General features: G+C 52.9%; 1 protein-coding gene across 4 annotated transcripts in view; it reads left to right on the forward strand.

Annotated features, from left to right (window-relative positions):
- The window catches only part of CHKA (choline kinase alpha), a 58,160-nt gene that overhangs the window by 12,332 nt on the left and 30,931 nt on the right, over positions 1–14,897 (forward strand). For all 4 annotated transcript variants that reach the window (XR_002341423.1, XM_005660611.3, XM_005660610.3 and 1 more), the window contains exon 2: positions 10,034–10,145. Coding sequence is in view for 3 of the 4 variants with exons in the window: in XM_005660611.3 (XP_005660668.1) it covers positions 10,034–10,145 (112 nt within the window). In the remaining variant the exon portion in view is untranslated. The remainder of the gene's footprint in view (positions 1–10,033; positions 10,146–14,897) is intronic.

A 14,897-nucleotide genomic window follows, 5' to 3' on the forward strand; every position in this document is an offset into this window, starting at 1 on the left:
ACTGGGCAGTTCAGTCAAGTGGGAAGAAAGAAGGGTGGTTTCTGTTCATCTTGTGGAAAGGCATCTTTGATGAGGTAATCAGTCTGTTGGTTTTAAAATGCAAACATTGCAAGAGGGTGTCTTTCTCCCGCTTCTGGCCCCCAGCGCCTCTCCCTGGAAGCCAGCACTGTTCCCTGTGCTTCAGCACCCTTTCAGAGAGATGTGACATGTACGTGAGTGTGTCTGGGTGTGCTCACTGCTTCAGGCCATGCCGAGAGCCGCGCCGTGCCAGGCCCTGTGCTCGGGGCTCGGAATGCGTACCTTCCCTCCCTCTTCAATACTTAGGACCGGGCAAAAGCAGCACTGTAGCTTAGAGACGGTTTTATATCGGTATTTACTGAGCTGCCTTTTTCTTTGGAAAACCTAGATGGTGTTGTCTTTTAATTGAAATGTCATTTTTCATCTCTTCAGGACAGTTGAAATGCCAGCACTTCTGCTTTCCTAAGTTAATCCCTGTACTAAAAGATTCCATTCAGTAAGTGCCAACTGCTGCCAGGTACTGCACTGGCCGTGCTTTTCTCGGTTAACCTGGGCAGCCAGCCTCCGGGAGGGGTCGTCTTAACCCGGGGGGCCCAGACAGGTTGGAGCTTGCCAGAAGTTCAGGTGGTCATGAGTGGTGACGCCTCTCCAGCTCCAACACAGTGTGGTGGTGATGCCAGCTCTCTGCTCAGGTGTGCGCTTGAGTTTTGGCAGAGATTACGCGCACCTGTCTGTGCTTCTGCCCGGGGTTCTCTACGGCAGCCCCTGTCGCTTGTTAGGTGGCTTGTTAGGTACGGCAGAAGGATGATGTCTGGCAGAGGCTTCAGACGACTGGGAGCGCAGTGCTGAGGTGTCGAGTCCTGTCTTTTAGGGGCGTCATAATGAGGTCCGGGCCAGGAATGCTCCGCCAGCCAGGAGCCTCTGCCACCCGCGTCCTGTCACAGTCCGGGGCCGAGTCACGTGAAGAAGGCAAGGGTCCCCCCCAGGTGTCTGACCTCTTCAGGGGCCCTGGCTGGCCGGGCATTCCATTCACGCCTGAAGTGATGGTTGGGCACTTTGCTGCTTTGCCCTGCCCGAGGCGGTGGAGAACATTTCGTCCTCATCGGCTCGTGGTGTTCCTGCCTCCCGGCACAGCAGTGGGATGCAGCCTTCGAGCACGTGGAAGCTGCCCGGTACAGAGGTGTTCACAACGACCAGAGTGTAACTTTAAACCTTTGGAACAGTATGGACGTGAGCCAGTCTGTAGGAGGAGGGCAAAGGGCACCAGGCCTTGGCCCACCTTCCCTCCCCGGCTCTCTTCTGGAATGTTCTTCCTGGCGGTTCTTCCAGCGGCCTGGGTGCCTGGATTGGGGAGGGCGCCTGGAGGGGACGGGTGTGGGCTGCCCGAGGGAGGGAGCGTCCGACTGGCCTCAGCCGGGGGTGGGGGCGGGAGAGACAGAGTGGAAGCAGGTGCCGGCGGCACCCGGCGCCTCGGAGCAGCTACCGGTGGGAGCGGAGGCCCGAAGCCCTGTCACCTTCCTCCTTCCCGAGCCCTGGGGACGCTGCTGCTTCTCCCAGTGCTAGAACCAGATTTTGTGGGCTCGTTTCTTCGCAAGTGTTCGGGGCTTGGGAGCAGCGTTCCGTCAGACGGCGCACTGTCCGCGCGGGGCCGAACGGCCGGGAGGAGCCTGGGCAGACGGGCGAGTCCGCGAAGGGTCCGCTTCGGGCGGGCCGCTGCCTCGGGGTGGGAAGGGAGAAGGAGCGCGCTTGCGGCGTCCCCGAGCGGCCGCTGCCGTCCTCAGGCGGAGACCCGCCGCCGCGGGCGCCCCGTCCTCCTCCCCGGCTCCCGGCCGCCACGCCCGCGCGTCCCCCGCTCTAGGACTTGTCCCTCCGGGACCGTTCGCCCAGGCGTCTCTGTGGGCGGCCGCCTCGTGGGTGGCGCCTGTCCTCCCTCCACGGGGACGCCGCTTGGGTCCGCCCCGCTCGGGGCCGGTGCGGACATCCGCACACAGCGTCCTGGGCACGCACGGCCTCAGCCCTCTTGCGTTTGCGTCGGGCCGTGGACTTGAGTTGCCGAGTCCTGCGGTTACTCGGTGCTCACGTTTTGAGGCTGGTGCTGATCTTCTGAGGCCTGTGCCAGGATCTGCACGGACCCCTGTTGTGTTTGAGGGATGTTGGGGAGGATTAGGGTTGCGGCGACGCATTGTGTCCTTTCACCCGGGCCTTTTTCTGCCTTTGCTGCCAGCGGTCTTGGTTGGTTGGTTTTTTTTTAGGGCCGCTCGTGCCACACGTGGGCGTCCCAGCCAGGGCCTGCATCGCAGCTGCCGCTGGCCTGTGCCGACTGTGTGAGCTGTGCTGCAGCTTGCGGCAGTGCCTGATCCTTACCCCACTGAGCCAGGCCAGAGGTCGAACCTGCATCCTCTGGATGCTAGTTGGGCTCTTAACCGGCTGAGCCACGACGGGAATTCCCCAGCTGAGTTTTGAGGGGTTTATTGTAGCTGATGCTGGTGATTGTACATTAGATGCCGTAAAGTTTTGTGTGAAATAAGACCTTTGTATTTAAAATTGTAAACATTTATAAAGTAGTGAGTAATCAAATTTAAAAGAGAATAAAATAACTTGATTAAACCTGAAGAGTTTGTCAGATTGGCCTCACGTTTCCTCCTTGGCCCAGAGGTGTCTACCATTTTGGTTTTTTGGTTTTTTGGTTTTGTCTTTTTGCCTTTTCCGGGGCTACTTTTGTGGCATATGGAGGTTCCCAGGCTAGGGGTCGAATCGGAGCTGTAGCTGCCAGCCTTCGCCAGGGCCACAGCAACGCGGGATCCCAGCTGCGCCTACAACTTACACCACAGCTCACGACAACGCCGGATCCTTAACCCACTGAACAAGGCCAGGGATCGAACCCGCAACTTCATGGTTCCTAGTTGGATTCGTTAACCACTGCGCCACGACGGGAACTCCCGCTACCATTTTGAAATTGTGTTAAAATTCTCTTGGTTTCCTTCTGAACTAAGATTCTGATTTTTAGAACACAATTTTGAAATCTTTTATAACCTGTGCGTTTGGTGTAAAGGCTGAAGCAGGAGAGCATTTTTTGTGACAGGTGGACTCGTAGTAAGAGCATAGTTCACATATAGAAGGGTTGACAGGACTGTGCGTTTTAGGACATTTTGTTTCGTATTTAACTGTACGGAGCCAGTCATCATCCAGGCTTCTGGTTTAAGAAGGCTTTTCACACCCGGAAGGCCTGATGGTATTTTCTGGTGTAAGGACTTTGAGGGGACGTAGCACAGCCACAGCAACGCAGGAGCTGAGCTGCTTTTGTGACCTACACCACAGCTCACGGCAACGCCAGATCCTTAACCCACTGAGCAAGGACAGGGACCGAACCCGCAACCTCATGGTTCCTAGTCAGATTCCTTAACCACTGCGCCACGACGGGAACTCCTCAAAGGATTCTTAATTGTAAGTTAACCCTTGATAAGCTGTAGAGCAGGAGAAATTGAAATGGTGGTTTTCGTACCTGATGGACAGATAGCTATAAAAGCAGCTCTTTGTTCTGCCTGTCATGTCACTGGTGTTGTTGAGAGACCTGAGGCTGGCGGTTAGGGGCGCAGACTCAGCAGGGTCCCCAGGGCGCTGCTTAGACTTCCCGCCAACGGTGCCCCCTGCTCTTCTCAGTTTCCTACCTGTCACGTAGGAAGTCAGTGTGCTATTTTCTTTTTTGTTTGCTGTTTTGCTTACGTGAGTCTCTCTTGCCTCCTGGATGTGGTGACTGACGAGTCCGTCTCTTACAAAGCTCTTCTGCCACGTGATACAAAGTTAGAAGCTTCGGATCTCTCCCGAATCTGTGCGTGTTCCTGGGCTCGACTTGACAAATCGTATGGCCATTTGGCTGTTGCATTTCTGCCACCATTTCTGTGGCATATCTTCCCACCGTTTCTTCCTCCGGGTCATAATATTTGGCGCATTAGTAACTGGCTTCTTTTTCCAGGAGGTGTCTCCCATCTGGGGTCATCTGCGACAATGACATTGTTTCATTGATTTTGATTGTCACTGCAAAGAATCGATGGTTAACGTCCTCTCGAGCGAATTGAGCAAGCGGCTAGCTACAGATAGTACGGGAGGTGCAAGGTTTCCAGGTTGTGGGCTCGTTTCTGGCCACGCTGGCCTGCCTGCCTTCTTTAGGAGGCCGGGGCAAACTTGGGATTGAGTCACGCAGCTTAGAACAGTAGCTCATCTGTGTGCGTCGCTGTGGCCGGAGCTCTCAGGACTGTGTGACAGGAAGGAAAACGAGGGCTTTTAAGTGAGGTCGTGCCAGTCCTGTTGCTTGGTAACCAAAAGCCTGCCCTGGTAATGGCTGGCATGGCAGGGCCCTCCTGATGTGCTGTGCATGGGAGGCGCTGCCCAGAGCAGAGGAGAAGGCCAGGCCCTGGGGTCCCTCTAGCTCTGTACCTCCCCTGCCTCGAGGCGTCCTTCAGGAGAAACCGAGCCTTGGTCTCCTTGTCTGCCTCTTCTTTTTCTTTTTGTTTTCTCTTTTTGGCTGCGGCATGCAGCGGCTTTATGTGGGATCTCAGTTCCTAGACCAGGGATCGAACCCAGGCCACGGTGGTGAAAGCGCCAAATCCTCACTACTAGACCACCAGGGAGCTCCCTGTCTGTTCTTCTGTAAGTGGGGTGACGACCGACTTGCCCTTTGGGAAAAATAGGTCCTTATTCTTGCAGACGGTCCCAGATGCTATGATTGTGTTTCCTTTAAATAAGCTATTTCTTTCTTTTCTTATTTATTTATTTTTGCTTTTTAGGGCTACACCCGTGGCATATGGAGGTTCCCAGGCTAGGGGTCAAATCAGCTGCAGCTGCCAGCCTACGTCACAGCAACGCAAGATCTGAGCTGCATCTGTGACCTACACCACAGCTCACAGCAATGCAGATCCTTAACCCGCTGAGCGAGGCCAGGGATTGAACGCATATCCTCATGGATATTAGTCGGCTCTGTTACTGCTGAGCCACAACGGGAACTCCTGAAAACTGTTCTTAAAAATAGCTTTTATGTACATCTGTGACATGTTTTCTGTGGAAGCACATTCAAGTTTAATTGTTTAAGAAAAAAATGGTCGCACAGGAAAAAAGTCATTTTTCTTTTTTCTTTCTTTCTTATTTTTTTTTTTAAAGAAAAAACCGCGTTTAGGGAGTCGTGGCATAGCAGGTTAAGGCTCTGACATCATTGAGTGGCTCAGGTCATCGCTGTGGCACGGGTTTGATCCCTGGCCCAGGGGTTTCCCTGTGCTGCAGGTGTGACCAAAAAACAAAAATCCAATGCTTTTATTCAGATTCAGTGCACATATCAGATAAGTCACAGATTCCAATGGTAGGAGTGAGTAGGTTTTAGTATGTGGGTGTAACATATCCTCAGGTACCTCTGAAACTAACACCACATTGTAAATCAAAAGAAAAACAAACCCATATCCAGAGACATGTGCAGCCACCACCGCAGTCAGTTTTAGAACTTTTTCATCACCTTGAAAGGGAGCCCTGTCTCCTTCAGCACCCTTGTGCCCGCGCCAAGGCACCCGCTCCATAGAATTCCTCGTTCTGGACATTTAATAGGAATGGAATCATATAATCATATAATAGCTGGTCTTTGGGCTGGCTTCTCTCGCTGACCATGTTTTTAAGGTTCATCCATGTTACAGCGTGTGTCAGGACTTCACTCCTTTTTTAAAGGCTTTATGCCATGTAAAATATACATGGCATGAAATTCACCATTTTCACGTGTGCAGCTCAGTGGCGTCACGTCAGCTCGCATTGCTGTCCGGCCACCGCGACCATGAATGTTTTCTTCTTCCTAAACTGACCCTCTGTGCCCCTTGGACCCTGACTCCCCATCCCTGCTGGCAGCCCTGTTTGGAGTTCATCAGCTCAGTCCGAATCTGTCTTGGTGATGTTGTGTGTGTTTCCTGGATGAGGTCTGTCCTTTGATGTGCAGCCCTGCCGACACCTTGATTTTAGCCCCATGAGACCTTTTTTCAGACATCTGAACTCCACGACCGTAAGATACTAAATTTGTGTTGTTTTAAGCCACTAAGTTTGTGGTCATGTGTGAACAGCAGCCGTAGCAACAGAGACGTTTGTTTTACGCAGGTTAGTGCGGGCTGGTCCTGATACGAGGCTCTGTAACTGCCTGCAGTGCCCCAGCACCCGCTCTGTGGCCCTCGGTGCTCTCCTGCTTTGTCTCTCGTCTCTCTGAGCATCAGAGGAAAAGCAAGACTGGAGCCAGACGCCTGCCTTTGCTCCTGGCTCAGCCCTTCCTTGCTGTGGGCCTCATCTCCTCCTCTCAGATGGAGGCGATACCAGCATCCCCCCTGTAGGTTGTTGGGAGGAAGACGTGATCTAATCCTTGTCCAGTACTCAGAACATTGCAGCCTGATGGCTCCGTGACCCTGCGCTCTTGCAGTGACTTGATGAGGTATGGCTGTTTGAGAGGAGTGAGTTTTGGAGGGTCAGAGAGGTTTAGCAGTGGACCCAAGATCACACAGCTAGCAGAACTGGGATTCGAATCCCTGGCTCTGAAGCCTGTGGTTTTTCTCTTCCCCGATGCCCTCCCCCGGAAGGTGGGACTGTCCGTTGGGAGGCTGCAGTCTAATCAGAGAGCCAAGGCTCACCCACCAGCCTGTTAGAGAAGAGCGCAGGACAGTCAGTTCTCAAATGTAGGCGGGGAGGCTGGAGAAGCGAGTGGGGGGGTGCTGCTGGTCGGTGCTACGCTCGGGATCTCCATTGAGCACCTGCTGTCTGGGGCCTCTGGGCCTTGAGAATTGAAGTCAGACAATAGCCAGGCCTTCAAGGAGCTGGCAGGGAAGGCAGCAAAAGCGTCTTGAGGAGTTGGACTTGGAACTGGGCTTTAAACAGTAGGTAGTTTTTATTTTTATTTTTTTCTTGTATTTTTTCATTTTTGGCTGCCCTAGGGCATATGAAGTTCCAAGGCCAGGGATCAGATCCGAGCCACAGTTGTGACCTAAGCCACATCTGCAGCAATGCCGGGTCCTTAACTCACTGTGCCCAGCCAGGATCCAGTCTGTGTTCCAGCGCTCCCAAGATGCCACAGTGGGAACCCAGCAGGTAGGGGTTTTTTGTTTGTTTGTTTTTTAGTTTTTTGGGTTTTTTTTTTCTTTTTTAGGGCCGTACCTGCGGCACATAGAAGCTCCCAGGCTAGGGGATGAATCGGAGCTGCAGCTGCCGCACCATGCCACAGCCACAGCCATGTGTGGGATCTGAGCTGCATCTGCCTCCTACACCACAGCTCCTGGCAGTGCCAGATCCTTAACCCACTGAGTGAGGCCAGGGATCGAACGCACATCCTCATGGATACCAGTTGGCTTTGTTACCACTAAGGCACAATGGGAGCTCCCGCCAGGAGGTAGTTTTTGTTTTTATTTTTATTATTTTTTTTGTCTTTTTAGCTATTTCTTGGGCCGCTCCCGCAGCATGTGGAGGTTCCCAGGCTAGGGGTTGAATTGGAGCTGTAGCCACCGGCCTACGCCAGAGCCACAGCAACGCAGGATCCGAGCCGCGTCTGCAACCTACACCACAGCTCACGGCAACGCTGGATCGTTAACCCACTGAGCAAGGGCAGGGACCGAACCTGCAACGTCATGGTTCCTAGTCAGATTCGTTAACCACTGCGCCACGACGGGAACTCCTGGGAGGTAGTTTTTAGACAGTAGGAGACTGAGGAGTTTGCAGACTGGAAGGAGAGGAGTAGGTGGGTGGTGACAGGCCGTATGGGCTAGTATTGGGTTTAGCTGTGTATAACCGCGGGCCCCAGAGCAGCAGTGGCTTAAACAACATGGAAGTGTATTTCCCTCTGGCATCAAAGAGGTTCTGGAACTAGCCATGCCCGGTGGGCCCTGGGCTTCATGGGGGTGCAGGCTCCTTTCAACTCTGCCATTCCTGGGAGGTGACCCTTACTGTCCTGATCTGCAAAGCGGCTGAAGCTCTGGCCGCATGCGCCAGTGGGGATCCCTCAAGAAAATGGAAACAACGCTGGGTACTTCAGCAGACGTAGAGAATTTAATGTAGGGAATTGGGTGAACAGGATGAGAACCGAAGAAGCGAAAAGGGAATGAAAAGGATTAAAATAAGAAATAAGCATGCGGGAAGCAGCTTCTGGAGCCAGGGAGCAAGTTTTGGGGTGATCAGAACCTGGGAACTGAGAGGAAGAGCCCAGAGTCGGGACCCTGACCTCCGATGGGAGGGCTCTGCGTGGCCGGTGCTGGGGCCCCCGCCTCTGAGCTGGTACCCCGGAGGGCACCATGAGGCTGGTGCTGGGGTTGCCCAGAGAAGCGAGGGCTAGAACGGTCGGGTTGCTACTGCATCGTGAGGAACTGTGCCTGCCCCCAGCCTCCTTCAGAACCAAATGCTGGGGCTGTGTCCGGGCAGAGTCCCCGCCCAGCATGCATACGTGGATGTGGGGCTCAGGCGGTAGCTTCGCCCCGACACCCCATTGTCTCGGCTGGGCAGCAGGATGGGGGCTGGGAAGGGGGCAAGCTCATGAGCATGAGTGTGTTGATTTCCCAGAAGTCATGCGCACGCAGCCTTTAAGTTTCATTTGCCGGCTCTTGGTCGCACAGGCCTGGCCCACTGTCAGGGCGGCTGGTGAAGCTGGCCTTGACACGAGGCCCGTTGCCACCTGAGCACAGCCCAGCCTCTAAGCGAGGAAAGGTGGCGAGTGCATCTGCTGGGGGCAGGACTCGGACAGTTTCTGTGCCACCGTCAATGCGGCAGCACTAACAGCCTCCAGACAAGAAGTCCTCCCTCTTATCTTCCTTCCCCACACGAGATGAACTGTCTCTCGGGCTCTGTCTTGGCTGTGCTTGTCACCGCGTGCTCAGAATCCCTGTGTGATTGGCATGTGATGAGATAGTCCAGCCTCACCTTTGGGAGCAGAGCTTCACTGTCTGTGGCTGGTGGGGAGTGTCATTCTAGAAAGCTGTGGTCCGGTTTGCTGATAACTTTTCTCCAAGAGCTGCATGTGCCGCCCTCTGATATCGATGCGTCTGCCGGGCACGCGTGGACGTGGGGTTTGCCGAAGCCTCTGGTTCAGACGCTGCCCCGTGACTTTGAATTCTGTCTCGGCTCTCTGTCTGCTTTCTCCGTTGGAGCGCACGGTTCACGGTGGCAGCGGTGAGAGCAGGGTTCAGCTTTGTGTCCCCCCAGCTTCCAGCCGGCCTTGCTTGGGTACTGGTTCCTCGGGGCTTACGGACGCGACACGGATAGGACTTGCGGCGTCTGCCGCAGGCGGGCCCTTGTCTCTGATCCCAGCTGAACAGTGTTTGGTGCTCCCTCTTCTGGCTCCGGTCCCTGCGCTCACGGCCTCGCCTCTGGACCGCATCATTTCCAACGCAGGCAGGTGGTTTGTCTGCGAGGCTGGGCTTTCCTGTTTCAATGTCCCCTGCAGCTTATTCCTTGACTTTGGCCGAGTGGAAGGCTTAGGGCCTTGACGCCTCCCATTTCCTCTGAAAGCTCCTTTGTGAAGGTTGCAAGCTTTCAAAAGGCTCTCAGTCCAAACTGTCTGAGAAAGGGCGGGTCTTAGAACTGTACTTTACGTGGAAGGCTTAAGTTTTGCCCCAGGGTTTTAACCTGGCAGTGATGGGACTGGAATGGGAATTTGGGTGGAGGCTGAATGTGGGCCGGAAGGAAGGCAGTAGAGGTTCCGCCACCCCCAGGGCTGAAGAGGGTCCCGCGTTCCTTGTCCTTTCCCGAGGCAGGTGCCGCCAGCGGGCAGCACGCGTGCATTCACAGAAACGCCGCCATGGCGCAGAGTGGGGCTGGCCTGTTTCCGTGGGACTCGGGCGCTGAGCTGACAGCTGCGGCGTTAATCATTGACGCTGCAAGTGTCCCGCCCGAGCCAGGAAGGGACGGCTCCGACGAGCGCAGTCCTTGTGGGCTGGATGCCGGCTGCGCGTGGCGGCTCTCCGGGAAGTGAGGCCTGCTCCCTGGACCGCACAGAACCTAACCCCGCTCTTGTCTCCCGCAGAGGTGGCCTCAGTAACATGCTGTTCCAGTGCTCCCTACCCGACACTCTGGCCACCGTTGGTGACGAGCCTCGGAAAGTGCTCCTGCGGCTGTACGGGGCGATTTTAAAGATGGTGAGTTCCTGGGCTGCTTGGGGACGGGAGGGACACAGCTCTGCTCCTCTTCCCTGAGTTACCTGGGCGGGGGGATTTCAATGAAAATGTTAGTGGTTTGCGAGAGCTATTGAAATATGTTGCTGTTATTTTAACTGGGCTGCCCACCATGGGGTTTTGTTTCTATTCTAAGTGGATTCTCTTTACTCATTATTTGTTAGTAAACTAGTACAAATATTCCCAGTTTTATGTCCAGAGAAAGTACAAGGTTGGTTAAATCTTCAATTGTGCTTGAAGATGCTTGAGTTTTCCACACTTTGAAGTTTTCAACTCAGACTTAGGTTGTAAAATTCTAATGTGGAGAAGCTGTTGTTCTTATAGTATAGTCAGAAAGGACTCAGAGAGTAATCCCAGTGGAAAAGTGTGATCTCAGTGAAGCTGAATTTATTAACTACCTCCCTTTGAGATTTCTTTAAAACTTTGAATTTGTTAGACTCATAATGTTTCTAAATTTTTATATCACTTAATGAGCAAATCTAACTTCCACTTAAAATGCCTTATTTGTTGAATTGGCGTAACCCGTTATAGGATATCCCAAATGTCCGGATTAAAAAAAAAGCTATTCATACCATGCATTTATCATTTTACAGCCCCACATATAAAGGTGTATCTATTTCTATGGTGGAATTGTGATACCCATTTAAATCTTCTTTGGGCCTGTCTTTTATCTGCATGAAATGGAGAATAGTTTTGTTAGTTTTTAAGAAGGTGAGTGTTTTTCAGCTCAATCCGAAAAGCAGGCCATGCCAATTCGGTGACATGTTTAGAAATGTTAAAGTTAAAGCGGCACTCCGGAGGCCGTCACGCGGCTGAGCCCTTCACTGGCCTTTCCCGGCGGCCCTGCCGAGCCGGGAGGGTGCTCAGGCTCTGAGCGTCAGAGACAAGCCGGGTGTCCGAGGCTGCTTAGTGACGAGGCCCGAGTGTTGCCTGGCAGCCGCCCGACCCCTGGCTGGCAGTGCCCATGCAGAGCAGGGTCTGTGTTGACCATGCAGCTCAGTTTCTGACTTAGGTTGCCGTTTCAGAGCAGTTCTTGAAGTACCCAATGATTACCCTTTGGGGACTTTGAATGAAATCAGTCTTTAACCATTTTTTCCCCTGAGGACTTGCTGCAACCCCGAAGTCCCATTTCTGCTCATTTATTTTGTGTGCTTCCATAGAAGCAGCACTTTTGAAATACTTTAATGACCAGCTGCTGGAATTGGTAGAAGACTGTGGCTTCAGTCTGATCTCTGAGCCTCTTGCTTCTGTTCAGAGCCTTCAAGCGTGCACCGTGCCCTCCTCCCGAGCCAGGCCTTGAGCCCGTCTCGAGCCGCAGCAAGGCGCCAGGGCCGGGGAAAGGCTTTGGTCTGTGCGGTCCAGGATGCCGCTCACCAGCCACGTGTGGCCGACAGATGCTGCAGATGTGGCTAGTGCCGCTGAGGAACGGAGTTTTAAATTTTCATTAATTTAAATAGAAGTCGTCGCATGTTGCCGGTGGCTCCGGCATTGGCCAGCGTGGCTCGAGAACGTGCCGACTACAGCGCGGCCTGCCACGCCAGAGCTTTCTCTCCCCCAGGGCTTACTTACCACCAGCAGTTCGTATTTTGCCCCTTCAGAAACCGTGGCAGTCTAGAATTATTAACCTTGCAGTGCTTAAGTGCGATAGAAATGTCCAGAAACAGCATTCGTTTTAACAGTACTCTGTCCCTGTTTTTAAGGGGGGAAGAAGACTCTCGGGTAACTCCCTGGAAAAATGGAAGCCACTTAACGTGGAATTAACTTCTACCAAACTCACAGGCCAGAGTGTGTTTTACACGCAGTGCTCATCTCTGGGGGCACGCTGCATGTCGCTTCTCGATTCTATTTTTACTAAGCTGTTAGTTTCCATTCCTGAAACGACATCTGCTGATGAAGGTGGAAGCTGGGCCTGAAAGCACGTGGGTAGAAAGGGAAACAGGGCGCCCTCGAGGCGGATGATGAGGCAGCGCCCGACTGGCGCGTTGACCTCTTAGCCAGTGAGCTCAGCTCTGCTGGAGAAAGGCGGGCCCTTCGCTTCACGAGGGCTCAGTCTTTTCCACGTCGTGAATGACTCAGTTGAGAGAGTCCCTAGTTCAGGTGCCCTTTTTGTTCACGTTGGAACTTCCGAAAGCTGAGGAACCATCAGCCCCGAGGAGGTATGGGTCCCAGGTCTTCAGGGTTCAGCAGGGGCCCTGCTGCCACTTAGCATTCACACGTTACTGGTCCTTGTAAAGTGCTGGCCACTTGCCCGCTTTGCAGCACGAGGACGGGAACAAATGCAGCAACTGTGGCAAAGGGCTTCCTTTTCAGAGAGAAGGAGAGCAAGAGGCTGAGACCGAGGAACGGCGGAGACGCGGGCCAGGCGGCAGCGCCGTGGCTTAAAGCCGAGCTCTCACGATGCCCTGCCGGGGATTCGCCACAAACCCAAGTGCCTCTTCAGATGTTTTCCGCTCGGATTTTAAAGTAGCTCTTAAATATTTCGCTGCTGGGACCTGAGTGCAGTCATACTGCTGGTCAGCGCTTTGCCAGGAACCTGGCCTGTGACGGATGAGGGGTATTTCTCATCTCCGAGGGCCTTGAGGGTCCCATCCCGACAGAAAAATGGCCAGAGTTGATAGTAACTTGTCCGGATTTGCACTAAGTGAGAGATGAAGCTGGGCCACTGTGGAGCCCAAATAACTCTCACTACTCTGATCAGTAAATGGGGTCAAGATGGAAACATCACACAACTCAGATGTCAGGCTTTCCTTATTTTTTCTCTGCCCCAGAGGAAAGCACACACGCGTCCTCCACACGCATGTGCCTTTGTGCAAGTATAACCGGTGTTTCCTCAGTCAGCCGTCTAACTGCAGTTGTCTCGTCCTTCCAGGTGGGTTAGAATAGGCTCCGTCCCCGAAGCATGTTCACCCGACGACTGCCCAGAACGGTCGGCTCGGGGGTATCCCCGGATGTTTAGCCCTTTGGCTTCCCGACTCGATGGAAGGGTTGAGTTTAGTGTGTCCCTTCTTTCCCTTTCTCCTCCTTGTTTTCAGCTTTTGAGTTTTTCACCTCTGTGAGAGTCAAATATTAAGTAGAAACATTTGATTTACACTCATTTACAAGTAACGTGGTTTAAAATAATCAGAGGCTTCTTGACGTTCCCATTTTTCTTTACCTTGGTGTTGTGAGATGCCTCACTTGCTTTATCCCCATAGCAGCCCTGAGACGCTGCTGCCTGGGGGCAGTCCTCTAAGGGTTAAGTAGCAGGAAGCCGAGGGAGAATCTTCTGGTGGGTTTAAGGCCCACAGTTCTGTCCCACAAACAGCCATCTCTTTGGGCCCCTGTTTCTATGTAAGACGAGGCGTAAGCAGACTTCCAGCTGTGCCCCGGAGGTTTTGTTGAGGATAATTTGTGATCATTTTAGGGGGCCTCTGAAAAGTCCTGCACTGGACAAGGGGAAGAATGGGTCCTTTTGAGAATAAAATAAAACACAGCTTCGAGAAAACAGCCATACAGTACCATTTTCAGGAAATGATTAAACATAAAAATATCGGTCTGATGTGAAAACATTGCACATCAGGATAATTCCGTGTCTGTTTCACACAGGCTGCCTTTAACTCGACTGAGGAGGGTGTGTAGACGATGAAACCGAATTCCACTGTGCAGTTATCCGTAACTAGAGTAGGCAGGCTGGCCCGGTGGAAGCCGTGAGAAGTCCTGGTTTAGCCTTTGCCAGTGTGGAAAGAGGTGTAATTGCTAGAAGAGAGCTCGCAACGATAAAGTCAGCGATAAATGTAACTTGGTTTTTTTCCTTTCTGGGACTGGGAAGGAACATGAGCCTGCATCGTGTCCAGTAGCAGCCTTTTCCCAGAAGCAAGTTTGGCTGATTACAAATAACCAGTTTGCTTATTTATCATGAATTGTGGAAGACACAAGTGTCAGTACGTATTGTTCCCTCCGTGTAACCCGTGCCAGCTGGCGGACGTCTCAGGATGCCTTGGCCCTCTTCTGTCAGCGCAGTGACCGTGCTGAGCCAGTCCTTTCTGTGCATGATGGAGAGACGTGGCCTCACTGCGCGCAGCAGCCTCACAGGCATGCGTGTCTATACCACACCCACGACCTCTCGGGTGTTGTCTGGGAAAAACTCGTTTTTGTTCTTGGAGTAATCGAAGGCTAATATTAGTGCTTGCCAGAGTACTAACTGTCATAGAATTGAAGGCATCAAGGCACAGCGCAGATGTGTCCTAGTTACTCAGAGAAGTGCAATCTGGGACACGGTCTTTTGGAATCCAGAGACCCCAATGTCATCTTACCCCCGTTTCATTGAAAATTCAGTCGGTAATCCATGGAGCAGCCCCCAGGTAGCTACGGAGACATTGACGGCTCACGGCACTTCCCCCTGGAGCTGAGCCCTGCTCTGTCCCCGGAGGCTGAGCTCGTGTCCCCGCTAATCGGACACAGTGGGTTCAATATTTTTTTCTCAATGTATTAGGGTCATCCTGAGTTTAAGTTGTTTTGTTTACTCTGCTTAAAAAAAAAAAAAAAAACCCTCGTACTTTGAGTCCGGCGTGATCCCATTCATTTCCAAGGCAGTCACAGCCTCCCTCTCAGACGTGACACGTGTTTCCAGTATTATGTGTTCCCACTTGGTCTCATAACCTAGTATTTCTTCAGTGAAAACTCTCCAAAGATAGCTGCCAAATTACTGGCCAGAGCGCTGCCATACCTGCTTTGGTG

This window comes from Sus scrofa, chromosome 2 (genome assembly GCF_000003025.6).
Source record: "Sus scrofa isolate TJ Tabasco breed Duroc chromosome 2, Sscrofa11.1, whole genome shotgun sequence".
Lineage (NCBI taxonomy): Eukaryota > Metazoa > Chordata > Mammalia > Artiodactyla > Suidae > Sus > Sus scrofa.